This window comes from Saimiri boliviensis, chromosome 6 (genome assembly GCF_048565385.1).
Source record: "Saimiri boliviensis isolate mSaiBol1 chromosome 6, mSaiBol1.pri, whole genome shotgun sequence".
In the NCBI taxonomy this organism is placed as follows: domain Eukaryota; kingdom Metazoa; phylum Chordata; class Mammalia; order Primates; family Cebidae; genus Saimiri; species Saimiri boliviensis.
In genome coordinates, this window is record NC_133454.1 from 75,011,345 (window position 1) to 75,026,719 (window position 15,375).

At 36.0% G+C, this 15,375-nt stretch overlaps 2 protein-coding genes across 2 annotated transcripts; both read left to right on the forward strand.

Moving 5' to 3' along the window:
- Positions 1 to 1,651: 1,651 nt before the first annotated feature.
- On the forward strand, positions 1,652 to 2,593 carry LOC101038403 (olfactory receptor 51G2-like). The gene has a single exon (XM_003923376.2). It carries the CDS (start codon positions 1,652 to 1,654, stop codon positions 2,591 to 2,593), a length of 942 nt encoding a protein of 313 aa, XP_003923425.1.
- Positions 2,594 to 13,224: 10,631 nt separating this feature from the next.
- On the forward strand, positions 13,225 to 14,160 carry LOC101038084 (olfactory receptor 52J3). The gene has a single exon (XM_003923375.2). It carries the CDS (start codon positions 13,225 to 13,227, stop codon positions 14,158 to 14,160), a length of 936 nt encoding a protein of 311 aa, XP_003923424.2.
- Positions 14,161 to 15,375: the final 1,215 nt, after the last annotated feature.

Consider the following 15,375-nt stretch of genomic DNA (forward strand, 5'->3'; position numbering starts at 1 on the left):
CTCATCTGATACATTATGGTAACTGAGCCCTAAGCACATAACTCTTTTATTCTCTTTCTATAACTTGGCATTGTGTTCTTTCTTTGTTTTTATAGAAAAATATACCACTATCTCTTCCACACAAGTCAAATTTATCATAACCAAACAGGAATTATCTGGCCCATTGGTTTCACCAATTTTCTAGGCATGTATTTTGTTTCTTTCAATAAGTGACAGGAAAAAATTATCAAATAAATAAACCTATTCTGGATTTCTTTCTTTTTCTCACTCTTAGCATATGATGAACCATGTTGTTGATGTTGTTTGTTATTCCCATGTAACTTTCATACCTATTTATTCTACATAATGCCCATTGTTAGAGTTCACTTTCATCTACTTCTTTTTAATGACTACAATAGTCTCCTAATTGATTTCCCTGCCTTCTCTCTTGTCAGCCTTTAGATCACTCTTAATATTGATTGTATTCTGACATAGATACATTATAATCTGGTCAAATTGTTTACTGTTACAATGAATGCCTTGTGTCCTCTAAGATTACATCCAAGCTTCTCATGCTTACACACAAGTTCCTTCAGAAATTCTAGTTCACTTTTATTTAACCTTAGCTTCAAGAACCATATGAAGAGCCATCTATCCTACAGCTTTGCTCAATTATAGTTTTTGACATTTGTAATACTAATACCCTATTGTATTTACATGGATTTTTAATAAGTACAGGAAGTACATCACAGCCTTTTTATCCCATCCACCTAGTATTTGTCATTTGAGACCTAATTTAAGACTTTCTTTCAATAAATCTTCCCCAACCTACCTGGATGAGGTTAGTTCTCTCTTCTGTGCTTTATATCGTTTTATTTTTTAAATATCAACCTTATAATGTTAAATTAATGCTTAATTTTAACTTAAGCTCTCTGTCCACTAGTTTGTACATATTTGATGGCATTTCTTATATATTTATCTTTTTTTTTTTTTTTAGCAATACCAGATTTCCTTTAATAAAATATGTTCTCAGGTTCAGTGGTGTGCACCTGTAGTCCCAGCTACTTAGATGGCCCAAGTGGGAGGATTGCTTGAGAACAGGAGTTCAATGCTAGTCTAGGCAACATAACAATATCCTATCTCAAAAAAAAAAAAAAAAAAAAAAAAAGATCTCATAATTCCAGCACTCTGGGAGACCGAGGTGGGTGGATCACAAAGTCAAGAGATTGAGACCATCCTGGTCACCATGGTGAAACCTCGTCTCTACTAATAAATACAAAAATTACCTGGATGTGGTGGTGCATGACTATGGTTCCAGCTACTCAGGAGGCTGAGGCAGGAGAAATGTTTGAACCTGGGGTGGTGGAGGTTGCAGTGAGCCGAGATCGCGCCACCATCACTCAGCCTGAAGACAGACAGAGGACAGTGAGACTTCGTCTCAAAAAAAAAAAAAAAAAAGATTTCAACAAATGCACAGTGAAGAAAACTAAATTAATTGGTAAAATATTAAATACAGATGGTGATTAAATACAATGAGCACAGACATGATAAAAAAAATTAAACACAGAGCAGCATACATTAAAGTATTGTTTCTTATTCCAATTTTGACTTTTACCCTAATTTTCCATATTCTTGTTTCCTCACCTAGACTCTAGGTTCATCCTTGAGCACAATGTCTGTCTTCAATAGTTCTGCCTTATTGCCTCGCTTCCTCCTAACAGGCCTCTCAGGCCTTGAAAGCAGATATGACTTGATTTCCCTTCCTATCTTCTTGGTTTATGCCACCTCGATTGCTGGGAACATTAGCATCCTCTTCATTATCAGAACTGAGTCTTCCCTGCACCAACCAATGTATTACTTTCTTTCAATGCTGGCATTCACTGACCTGGGCCTATCTACCACTACCTTGCCTACCATGTTCAGTGTCTTCTGGTTCCGTGCCCGGGAGATCTCCTTCAACGCTTGTCTGGTCCAAATGTACTTCATTCATGTTTTCTCGATTATTGAGTCATCTGTACTCTTGGCTATGGCCTTTGATCGCTTTATAGCAATCAGAGAACCCTTGCGCTATGCAGCCATTCTAACCAATGATGTAATTATTGGGATTGGGTTGGCAATTGCTGGAAGGGCCTTGGCTCTGGTCTTTCCAGCTTCCTTCCTTTTGAAGAGGCTTCAGTATCATGATGTCAATATTCTGTCCTACCCTTTCTGCCTGCACCAGGACCTCATAAAGACAACTGTATCCAACCAACGAGTCAGCAGCATCTATGGCCTCATGGTGGTTATCTGTTCCATGGGACTTGATTCAGTGCTGCTCCTCCTCTCCTATGTCCTTATCCTGGGCACAGTGTTGAGTATAGCCTCCAAGGCAGAGAGAGTGAGAGCCCTCAATACTTGCATCTCTCACATCTGTGCTGTGCTCACCTTCTATACGCCAATGATCGGGTTGTCTATGATCCGTCGCTATGGACAGAATGCTTCCCCAGTTGTCCATGTGCTCATGGCCAATGTTTACTTGCTGGTTCCACCTCTCATGAACCCTATTGTCTACAGTGTTAAGACCAAGCAGATTCGTGACAGAATCCTGAAGAAATTCAAGAAAGATGAAGTGTAGATGACAGAGATTCTGAAACGTATCTTTCTCTCATTCTCTTTATATTTATGAAAACACTTAATGTAGAGTAGGATTTTGAATTCACGTTACCAATACTATTTTGACTTTAAGATACTGTATCTAAACCTTGATAATAGTTAATCTGTATATTTTCAATACAGAGAATAAAGCTGTAGTTATATTTTATAGTGAAGATATTTATTATACACTGTGAGGGTCCTCAATATATCAGAGAAAGATATAGATTTCAAAAGTTTTCTGATACTTTTTAACTAATTTAAAAAATTTTTAAATACAAGTTTTGATCCTCTGTTCAGGAAAAAAAAATATATTTCTAGTAGGAGAACCTCATATCAAAAATGGATGATAAATAAATAAAACCTAGCAAATTTTTAGAAGTGTAGAATAAAGAAAAGTTGGACCAAATTAATCAAATAAATTGGAATAAAGCAGAAACTGTGATGATGTATGTAGGAATCTACAGAGGGCTTTCTATTATGAGGAGTGGAGACACTATGAGATCCAGACTGCTGTCCATTTTTTTAAACCTGGGTTTTCAGTACATTTCTCAATTATTGACAGTCTCAAGTTTGTTCTACATCTTAAAATGTGTTCCTTATAAGTTGAGCAGGAAGGAATACAGTTCTTCATTTTCTGTGTTCCTGTCCATATACTGTCCTGATCATCTTTTTCATATAGACTTTCAAAGGAAATTTATTGGCTCTCACAGCAATAAAGATGTTGGTTTGGGTGAGAACATGCGGTGTTTGATTTTCTGCTCTTGTGTCAGTTTGCTGAGAATGATGGTTTCCAGGTTCATCCAGGTCCCTACAAAGGACATGAACTCAACGTTTTTGATGGCTGAGTAATATTCCATGGTGTATATGTACCACATAGGTGGGTGTTGAACAATGAGAACACATGGACACAGGGAGGGGAGCACTACACACTGGGGTCTGTTGGGGGGAAATGGGGGAGGGACAGGGGGGTGGGGAGGTGGGAAGAGATAGCATGGGGAGAAATGACAGATACAGGAGAGGGGAAGGAAGGCAGCAAACCACACTGCCATGTGTGTACCTATGCAACAATCTTGCATGTTCTTCACGTGTACCCCAAAACCTAAAATGCAATAAAAAAATTTAAAGAAAAAAGATGTTGGTTTGGTTTTATATAACAGTTGTTTGTATAACCAAACTAAGTAATGGGGGTCAATTTTATTTTGATATTTGGTGTTAAAATTCTGGATCTCATCTTGCTCCTAAGGTTAGCGCCCCACCTGTATTCAAGATATTTTAGCAGCTCTCAACTTCGGATGCTTCCTCATTCATGCAGAGAAAAACATGCACCTCTGAGTAAATGTCTTAAGAGTAATTTTGCTTAGATGTTAAGACCTGATTGGACCTGAGAATATATCATTGTATATATACAGCAATGCAAAAATTATAAATTTGGAGGAGATAACATTAATAATATGTTGGTATGGAATAATGGAGAACACAGACAAGGCCAAGTAAAGGATATTACTTCAATGCTTTGAATTCAATGCTTTATTTGCTTAAGTAGTGCTGTCCTAAGGAGGTTCTCAGAAACCTTAACTGTGTAATAAAGAGATATAATTTTTCACTCCAAATAACTGCAATAACTGCATTCTAATAGGAACTTACACACACACACACACACACACACACACACACACACACACACACATAATTGGATCTAAGATTGGAGAGAAAGTGTTTCACATCATTAGAGTTAAGAAGAAAAATGGCTACATAATTGGTAGTACAAATTTCCTCAATTTCTTTTGCAATAATCACATCTAGGAAGTTTTCCTTTTGAGCTGAAATATAAATTAATAATAATTTTACAAAATAACTGTAATTGGTGATTTACTGTGTACAAGACAAAGTTCTAAATGCTGCAGAAAAATTTATGTCTCAAATCTACCCAATGAAGGAAATGCTATTATTATTCCCATTTATAGTTAAGGAAATTGAGACATAGAAATGATATATAAGTCATTCAAAATTTAACAGCTAGTTTGTGACAAAGTCAATATTTGAATACCAGTAGTCAGACTCCGGGATTGAAATTTTAGGCATTTATTAGTAGGGGTTTTAGAATTCATGTATAGAAAACACAATGGACAAAAGATCACATCTTTGTGTTTTTATGCTAATTAGAGAAATGCAAATCAGTTATATTTGGCTGAAAAAAAACTATCAGTGAAGAGAAATAGTTTAAGCCAGAAAGCCTATTATACTAGTTAAAATATTGGAGATGAATTTAGCCAGTATTCTGTATGAAAAAGGCCTATGGAATCGGGCCACATATTCACAAGCAGGTAGAGATGCAGTTCTCTGTTGTTACATGTATCAAGTATAAATGACAATGACAGTGTGCTTTAGTATCACTTCTTGAAATTGTACTACCTACACTTCAGCTGGCTTCTACATTCCTTGAACTTTTCTGTGTTTCTAGAGCAGCACCCAGGAGTTGGTGAGCAGTCTCTACGGACCCAATTCCAGAGCTCTGTCTAAAGTAGAGACTAAAATTAGATATATTCTTATAATATCCCCGAGGTGCTGGAAACCTAATATTAGCATGCCTTCTAAGTGCTATTCAGACAGGGGACTAAGTACTGTGCTGCCTGATGTTATGTGTAGCTGTTGATTCCTATGGAAGAATGAGGTGAATTGGCTGCTGATTTCTGGTGAGTAGGTGTGGCAATTCATGGAGAGGTATATGGGCAGTGTGCACCGAGAACTGGGCCATGTGGCTGACCTGCACCTGGTGGGGATAGATTAAGTTTTAATTTGTAATGCATAAGATAATAATATATAAACATATTACATATTCATTAAATAATAAATGTCTAAAATTATGTGTCAATTATGTTTTAAATTGTAAAAATCATGTATAAAAATCTCTCATGAATATCCAAGTTAAAATGTCATCCTGCTAATTGCATTAGATTAGATCAATTTCTATGGTAGTAGAAAGATAAAGGCAGTGGAAAACTACTTTTGAGAGTGGGAACCTAGATTTAATTATTAATTTTCCTCACATTTATGTTTTCCATTATAATATGCAGTTCTTGTTTTCAAAGTCCCATTTCTCACTGACGTTTGACAGTTGCATATTCTATATTTCTTCTTTTATTAGATACTAAAATGTTTAACTTTCCTAGTTTCATTTTCTGTTTTCTAATAAATCTAACTTGTCCAACCTGGGTAACATAGCAAGACCCTGTTTCTGAATAAATAAAGAACGCCTGGCATGGTGGCACAGACCTGTAGAGTCCCTTTTTCTAAAAATTAGATATATAAATAAAGTAATTTGTAACTATCATACTTTGAACAAACAAAAATATTAGTCCCTTTTAGTTTTTTTTTGTTTTTCTTGTACATTTCTTTCATGTTGTGATTATCTGAAATTTTATTTCCAGTTTTTTAAAGAGTATCAATAACTATTTTTATTTGATGACATATATTATTAATAATTTATTTCTACAACAACTCTTCATGAATGCATTCTTGCTTACCAATTTTTAGGAAGAACATCTCTTACATTTTTGACCCAAGATGTATTGCCAGCCACAATTTACCCCTGCTTTGGTAACAATTCTAATTTTATGTCTAAGTATGTCCTAATTTGCCTTCATATTTAAATGATAAATCACAAATTTATACTTTTTTATTGTACTTTAGGTTCTGAGGTATATGTGCAGATCATGCAGGATTGTTGCATAGGTGGTGCATGGTGGCAAGGTGGTTTGCTACCTCCATCCGCCCCGTCACTAATATCTAGCATTTCTCCCCACTTTATCCCTCCCCAACTCCCCATCCCCCACTGTCCCTCCCTTCACCTACCCTCAACAGACCCCAGTGTGTGATGCTCCCTTCTCTGTGCTCATGTTCTCATTGTTCAACGCCCACTTATGAGTGAGAACATGTGGTATTTGGTTTTCTGTTCTTGCGTCAGTTTGCTGAGAATGTCGGTTGCCAGATTCATCCATGTCCCTGTAAAGGACATGAACTCATCCTTTTTTATGGCTTCATAGTATTCTATGGTGTATAAAGTTCTGTTCTATCATCTTTCTTAATTCATCATTCAGCTGTTTGTTTTTGGCATTAATGCCCTTAATGAAACATATGATGCTGATCATTTTTTCACTGTTTTGAAAGAACTTTTTCCCTCATTCTTTGGAAAGCATGTTTATTTTTGATATCCTAAAATTTTAACATATCGAATCAGTGTTTATAACTTTTAGAATCATTATCAGTATATAATGGGTCCTTACATTCTGAGATTTATGTCTCTATTACTTCTAGAAACTTTTCAGACTTTAAATATTTTCTTTCCGTATTCTTTTGTATTTTAAGTAAAGTTAAAGTAGATAAAGTTAAAGCAAAAACTTTAACTTTATTTTTCTTCCATGTACTTTAAGTTTTCTTCTTTGATTTTATCACTTGATCTATTTTACTCTGATTCTGAAATTCACGCTTAGATTTTTAAAATTAACAATTTTGATTTTCAGTATTTTGTTGTATTTGACTGTTCCACCATCTCTTTCCCTTTTCTCGGGCTTCCTTGTTCCCTGAGACACAACAATATCAAAATTTGGCCAATTTATAATCTTACAATGGCCACTAAATGTTCAAGTGAAAGGATGAGTCACACATCTGTGATTTCAAATTAAAGCTAGAAATGATTAAGCTTAGTGAGAAAGACATGTTGAAAGGTGAGAAAGGCTGACAGTGAGGTCTTCTGTACCAAAAGATTAGCCAAGTTGTAGAAGCAAAGGAAAATACTCTGAAAAAAATTACAAGTGCTATTCCAGTGAACATGTCAATGATAAAAAGGCAAAACAACTTTATTGATGATATGGAAAAAGTCTTAATGGTCTTTATAGATGATCAACCCAGACAAAATATTCCCTTAAGTCAAAGTCTAATCCAGAGCTGGGTCTAATTCTGTTTAAATCTATTAAGAATGAGAGAAGTGAGGAAGCTACAGAAGAAAAGCTAGCAAAGGTTAGTTTATGGGGTTTGAAGACAAGATGCTGTCTCCATAATACAGACGTTAAGGTGAAGTAGCAAATGCTAATGTAGAAGCTGATTCAAGTTATTTAGAAGATCTATTATAGCTAAGATAATTGATGAAGTGACTACCCTTAACAACATCTACTCAAGGTAGACAAACAACCTTATATTGGAATAAGATGTCACCTAGCACTTTCATAGCTAGAGAAAAGTACGTGCCTGGCTTCTAAGCTTCAATAGACACAGACTGACTCTTTTGCTGGTACTAATGCAATTGGTGACTTTAAGTTGAAGCCAATGCTCATTTTATCATTCTAAAAAGATTAGAGCTCATAAGAATTATGCTAAATCTACTCGGCTTGTGCTCTGTAAATGGAACAACAAAGCCTGGATGACAGTAAATCTATTTACAGCATCATTTACTCGATATTTTAAGTACACTGTGGAGACCTACTGGTTAGTAAAAAAAGGATTCATTTCAAAATACTGCTCATTGACAATGCACATAGTCACCCAAGAAGCCTGATTGAGACATATGTGATTAATCTTATTTTCATGTCTGCCAACACAACATGCATTCTGCAGCTCATAGATCAAGAAGTAATTTTTACTTTCAAGTGTTAATATATAAAAAATATTTTGTAAGGTTACAACTGAAGTGGATAATGACTTCTGACAGATCTGAGTGGAGTAAATTGAAAACCTTCTGGAAAGGATTCACCATTGTAGGCGCCATTAAGAACATTTATGATTCATGGAGGAGATCCAAACACCAACATTAACAAGAGTTCGGAAAAAGTTGATTCTAACCCTCATGGATGACATGGAGGGTTTCAAGACTTCAGTGGAAGAAGTAGCTGCAGAAATAATGGAAATAGCAAGAGAAATGGAATTAGAAGTGAAGCCTGAAGATGGGCCTGGATGCTGCAATCTCACGACAAAAGGTTAATGAATGAGGAGTTGCTGTTTATGGATGAGCAAAGAAAGGGATTTGTTGAAATGATAAGGAATTTAGATTATATGTAATTAAGTGAGTAGATGAAGCAGCAGCAGGGTTTGAGAGGAATGACTAATTTTGAAAGAAGCTCTACTAAGGGTAAAGTGCTATAAAATAGAATCACATGGTACAGAAAAGAATTTCATGAAAGAAACAGTATTGATTTGACAAACTTCATTGTTGTCTTATTTTAAAAAATTACCACAGCCCTCCAACTGCCAACAACTACCACCCTGGTTAGTCAACAGCCATCAGATGATCATTAGCGTTTTTTCAAAGTATTTTTTAATTAAGATATGTTCATTGCATTTTTAGACATAATGCAATTGCACACTTAACAGACTATAGTATAGTTTAAACATAACTTTTATATGCACTGGTGTCACAGTCTGTTTTTTGTTCCTGAAAATAGAGTACCTGAAAGTGGGTAATTTATAAAGAATGGAATTTATTTCCTGTGGTTATAGAGGTTAAGATGTCTGAGGTAGAGAGCTGCCATCTAGTGAGAGACTTCTTGCTGGTGGAGATTTTTCAGGGTCTCAAGGAAGTATGGGACATCATATGTCAAGGGGGCTAATGTGCTCACTCTGGTCTCTCTTAGTTCATTCCCATGGTAACTTATTAATTTATTATCCCATTAATCTCTTAATCCATTAATCCATAAGTAGATTAATTCATTCATGAGGGCAGAACTCTCATGACCCCATCGTTTCTTAAAGGCCCCAGCTTTCAATACTGCCACATTGAAGATAAAGTTTCAATATGAGTTTTGGAGACTCAGACATTCAAACTATAGCGAGTAGAAAACGGAAATATCCATGTGACTCACTTTATTGTGACATTCACTTCATTGCAGTGGTATGGAACTGAAGCTGCAATATCTCTGAGGTATGCCTGTGTTGGAATTCGTAAATTTTCAGAAGTTGAAATTTAAAGCTTGTGTGTTATAACAAAAAAAAAATCAAGAGTAAGATGAAAAATTTAACTTTATGCTTTTAAGTCTGCACTTTATATCTTAAACTTGACTGTGTCTTCAATATTGTTTAAGATATCTGCTCAAACATGAAGTAAAGAGAGTAATTCTCTCATTAAATATAACATTACTCTGGTGAGAATGGTAAATATATGTATACACACACACACACACACATACACATTTGACTGAAAAATGAGGGATAAAATATTATAATAAATGAGATCTTTCACACCAAATGTATAGACTCAGTGGCATGAGAGTTTTCTCCATATGGTTTGCATAGATCAAATATATAAGAAGGTGTTATGAGCTGAGTGATATGATAACAAAAATTAACATATTAAAATCATTTAAGCATGTGACTAAGTATTGTATTTGAGTGTATTATGTTAACTACTTAAATCATTCCTCAAAAATATTATAAGCTGTGGGTACGGTTATTCTTAATTTTTCAGTAGAGGAAACTGAGACAAAGAGATAACAAGAAAGTCTCTCAAATTGACACAGTATACATGAGAAATTCAGTATTTGATCTGAAGAAAAACTCATTTCATGAGTAGATATTTTTAGTAATTATCTGTATGACCTCCGTGATACAGGTATGAGAAATTGGCAATGGGGAGAATATAGATAAATGATCATGGATAGATGGCAGTGTGACCAAAGGCTCAAGAATCTTAATCCATAAACTAAACATTTAATAAACTCAGAACACATGGCCATTAAAAAGGAATAAGAGAGCTAAGCCTGAATATGGAGTCTGCAATGCCAGGTTATTAGGCTTTAACTTAGATAGCTAATATGGATCAAGTACTATTTTATCTAGAAAACAACATCCCATAGAATTTGGCTGAAAAATTCCACTTGCAGAGAAATAAAACATATCTATCTGCATGCCATATATAAATGATAATATTTAGGTGTTTTTGCCCCCACATCTGTACCTTGCTGTATGAACATTTCTATTCTCATCACTTTTCTTGGGCTTCTATTTCCCTAGAACAGAGTCAAAAAGTTTTGTTAACAATCTCAGAGGATTCAATCTCATGGTGCCAATTATAGTAGAAGATCAAACGAACTCAATTTTCCTAATGTTCTAAGCAACTCAAGCCTTAATATAAAATGACTCTTCTTGGACTGTGTAAAATGTCAAGGCTACAGAGCCACGCTGCTTCATACTCCCTTTGAGCTTATGTTTCTATGAAATAATAAGGCAGGTGAGTTTTCTCTTGACTTAGTTATTTATTACACTGAAATAAGTGACAGCTTAACAAAAGTTGCAGAGAGTGCTGGGCTTATAATTTATCATGTAGTGCAATTTCTGACTCTAACAGAATAAAAATCCTTTGAAACTCTTAAATGGAGATTGAGAATTTAAAAACTATCTAGGAGATCCATGGAATAGATATATTTACACAAAGCAATTATATGGTTTACTTGTAAAACATATGTTCTGCCTTTCCTATGGATTATAAGGAATAAAATGGACTTCTATAGCACTATCAAAGTCTGGGGTCAGCAATGACATATTATTGAAACTTCACTTCCAGAAGTGACCTCATGATGGGCATAAGAGTACATAGAGTCTTCCTCTTGGCTAATGTCTTGCTACTGGGCGGCGACAGTCTTTACAAGTACACACACACACACACACACACACACACACACACACGCCACTAAGGAAGTCATAGTCATTGCAAAGTACAGCTTATTTCTTTTTCCTTTTTTTCCTCTTTGCTGTTCTCTCTATATATATACCCCCCACACTTCAGAGTGGGCATATTGTTTATTTTATGTTTTATCTTGATGTATTTTCCACCTTGACGTACTTGTCAGAAATACGGAGTTACATAAATGATGAAACAGGAGTCTGTGCTACTTTGCTCTATTTTGAACCACTCTGTCACAAGTTGGAGAGCCACAAAAGTTCTGTTTCATTATTTCAGTTTATGAGTGGTTGCTTTTTTATATTTTCAAAAACACTGAAAGAGCACCCTTATATATTTCCTTTAGATAATTACAGAAAATAATTTTCTCTGCAAATAGACCTTCAGAAAGTTTCATGTCATCAAAAACATCTTCCCCAAGTGCATAACAAAAGGAAGCCTTCTGGGTTGTCTCTACCTACCTAAAAAGTGACTTAGTCAGGCAGGAGGCATAAATCCAGCGTATACTTGTTAGAGGAACTAATATAGAGTGAAGTTTTCAAATACCACTAGAAACTATCACTACCGTAAAAGTCCAGAATGAGCCACTGAGAAATTCATTGCTCTTAAGAAAGTGCTTTAATCAGTGAAAATTCTCCACAGGTTTATTATTATTTTTTTTCTGAGCTCTTTCACGTGTGGTAGTGTGTGACCCAGCCTGTGTTTGCTGTTGGACAAGCAGTCCAGGGCGTCTATGCTTTTGTTTGCTATATCTACGTTTAACATGTTCTCTGCTTTTTTAAGAGGATATTAGGCTTGATCTTGGCATTTGCTCCACATCAATAAATGACTAATGAATCATTAGAAGAACTTTTGGAGCATACACACACACACACACACACACACACACACACACACACACATATATGTGTGTATATATATATATTACTTTAGGTTCTGGGGTACATGTGCAGATCATGCAGGATTATTGCATAGGTACATACATGGCAATATGGTTTGCTGCCTCCATCCCCCTGTCACCTATATCTGGCATTTCTCCCCAGGTTATCCCTCCTCAACCTCCCTACGCACTGCTGTCCCTCTCCTAGTCCCCCTCAACAGACCCCAGTGTGTGATGCTCCCCTCCCTGTGTCCATGTGTTCTCATTGTTCATCACCCGCCTATGAGTGAGAACATGTGGTGTCTGATTTTCTATTTTTGTGTCAGTTTGCTGAGAATGATGGTTTCCAAATTCATCCAAGTCCCTACAAAGGGTACAAACACATCGTTTTGTATGGCTGCATAGTATTCCATGGTTTGTATGTGCCACATTTTCCTTGTCCAGTCTATCATTGATGGGCATTTGGGTTGGTTCCAGGTCTTTGCTAATGTAAACAGTGCCACAATGAACATACATGTGCATGTGTCTTTATAATAGAATAATTTAAAATCCTTTGGGCATATACCCAGTAATAGGCTTTCTGGGTCAAATGGAATTTCTATTTTTAATTATAAAAATGTGTGTACATCTGTGTCTGTAACTTCACTTTCTCATTAGGCTGTCTCCTCTTGAATTACTTGGCATTTCCCTTGTGTGTATCTTTGATTTTTCAGACATTCCTCTTCAACAAGGGTACTAACAAAGGGTACAGGACATCTTCAATAATTCCAGTTAAATAAAAAATTATATGTCATAGAATTCTGCAATTTTTAACATGTAAGCTTGCACATTATACTGTAATCATTATGCAAACATAAGAATTAAGTTATTTGAAACTCACCTATTCAAATGACTATAGGTTACAAAACACAATAACAGAACCCTCCAAATAATGAACCTTTTCATTTTGCTCTATGTATGCTGAGTGAAACACAAACTTAGTTATTTTTATTCCAAACTCTTATTCAATCTTCTTCTCTCCTCAGCTCCTGCTTTTACAACTTCTACTACACTGCCATTTGGAAGAATGTTTTATCACAACAAGAGCAAATTTCACCCAGCCACATTTTTCCTCATTGGAATCCCAGGTCTGGAAGACATCCACATGTGGATCTCCCTGCCTTTCTGCTCTGTTTACCTTTTAGCTTTGCTGGGCAATGCCACCATTCTGCTAGTCATCAAAGCAGAACAGACCCTCCGGGGGCCCATGTTCTACTTCCTGACCATTCTTTCCATTATTGATTTGGCCCTTTCTACAACCTCTGTGCCTCGTATGCTGGGTATCTTCTGGTTTGATGCTCACGAGATTAACTTTGGAGCTTGTGTGGCCCAGATGTTTCTGATCCATGCCTTCACTGGCATGGAGGCTGAGGTCTTACTGGCTATGGCTTTTGACCGTTACATGGCCATCTGTGCTCCGCTACATTACACAGCCAGCTTGACATCCCAGGTGTTGGTGGGTATTAGCATGTGCATTGTAATTTGCCCAGTTTTACTTACACTTCCCATGATCTATCTTATTTATCGCCTACCCTTTTGTCAGGCTCATATAATAGCCCATTCTTACTGTGAGCACATGGGCATTGCAAAATTGTCCTGTGCAAACATCCGTATCAATGCTATCTATGGGCTTTTTGTAGTTTCTGTCTTTGTCCTGAACCTGGTCCTTATCGGTATCTCATATGTTTACATTCTCTGTGCTGTCTTCCGCCTCCCGTCACATGATGCTCGGCTAAAAGCACTAAGCACATGTGGCTCTCATGTTGGGGTCATCTGTGTTTTCTATATCCCTTCAGTCTTCTCTTTCCTTACTCATCGATTTGGACACAAAATACCAGGTTACGTTCACATTCTTGTTGCCAATCTCTATTTGATTATCCCACCCTCTCTTAACCCCATCATTTATGGGGTGAGAACCAAACAGATTAGAGAGCGAGTGCTCCACATGTTTACTAAAAAATAAGACTCTTACTTTGTCTTTTACTAAGGGCTTTGATCCTCCTATAAAGACTGAGATTTTCTTGCATTAAGGAATATCACCTGATTCTTACATTATTGCCCTCAACTTGCAATACAAATTGGTTTGTTCCTGGATGCTTACTAATAATGGATTTTAACACTGCAGACCTATCATTGTGGTTCAAGTTCAAAGACTGATGAACTGTCTTGGAAGGGATATCCTAGAAGAGAGCTGTAGGGCCTTTGCCTGCATGACCTTGTGAAGTGTGCTTGTTAGCACAAGGCTGCTTCTTTTCCAGGGAAGGAACATATTATACTGAGGGTTTTGTGACCAGTGATGAGAGATATGTGGCATTGGAAATTTACCCTGTAAACTACTTTATTTATTTCTTTATTTTTTTTCTTATTTTCTTCCTTTCTTCCTTTCTTCCTTTCTTCCTTTTTTCCTTTCATTCTTTTTCTCTTACTTCTATTTATTCATGCACCATGCATTTGATGATTCCTTAAATTTATATTCATGCAATGTCTGGCCAGATGGAGCTTGCATTCTGCTGTCCTCTTACAAACCCAATTTCATGGGTTCAAAACAATCATTGCCAAATCTGTAAGCTTCAAGTGAAATCATCTGCCAAATACATAAGACTCAGTGCAATGACACCCAAAACAAATATATAATTTCAAACCTATTTCTCAGTAATACCAGTGTAACATCACTGATTGCTTTTTGGAATTTATACCCATAACATAAGCGTAAGTGTGGTCTTGTTGTAATCCAATTAGTATAGCAATTTTACATCTGTGATATATGGAACTCTTTGCCTATCACTTTTTCTGGTATTCTCTCAATCTACATTTGACCCTAAAAGACTCTATTACAAAAGCCAAGACCTCTCTTTCCAGCCTGTGATCTATCATTTGTTCTTCCACAGACTTTAATGTGACTATGTCATATCTAGCTGTTGATAGCCACTTTTCACATGATACTGAAGGTTTTCAATTTATTTAATAAGATTTCCAAAGACCAACCAATTAATTACCTTTTGAATTATCAAACTTGTCACATTGCTCTTTACAATTATACTCAGTTTGTCTTATGTAAGTTATTTAAAACATAAACAAATATGTAACAAAAATTTTTGTGCCTGCAACCAAGAATTAACAACCTTTTATATGGCATTCATCTCAAAGAGGATGTTTAATAACATGCACACAGCACTAA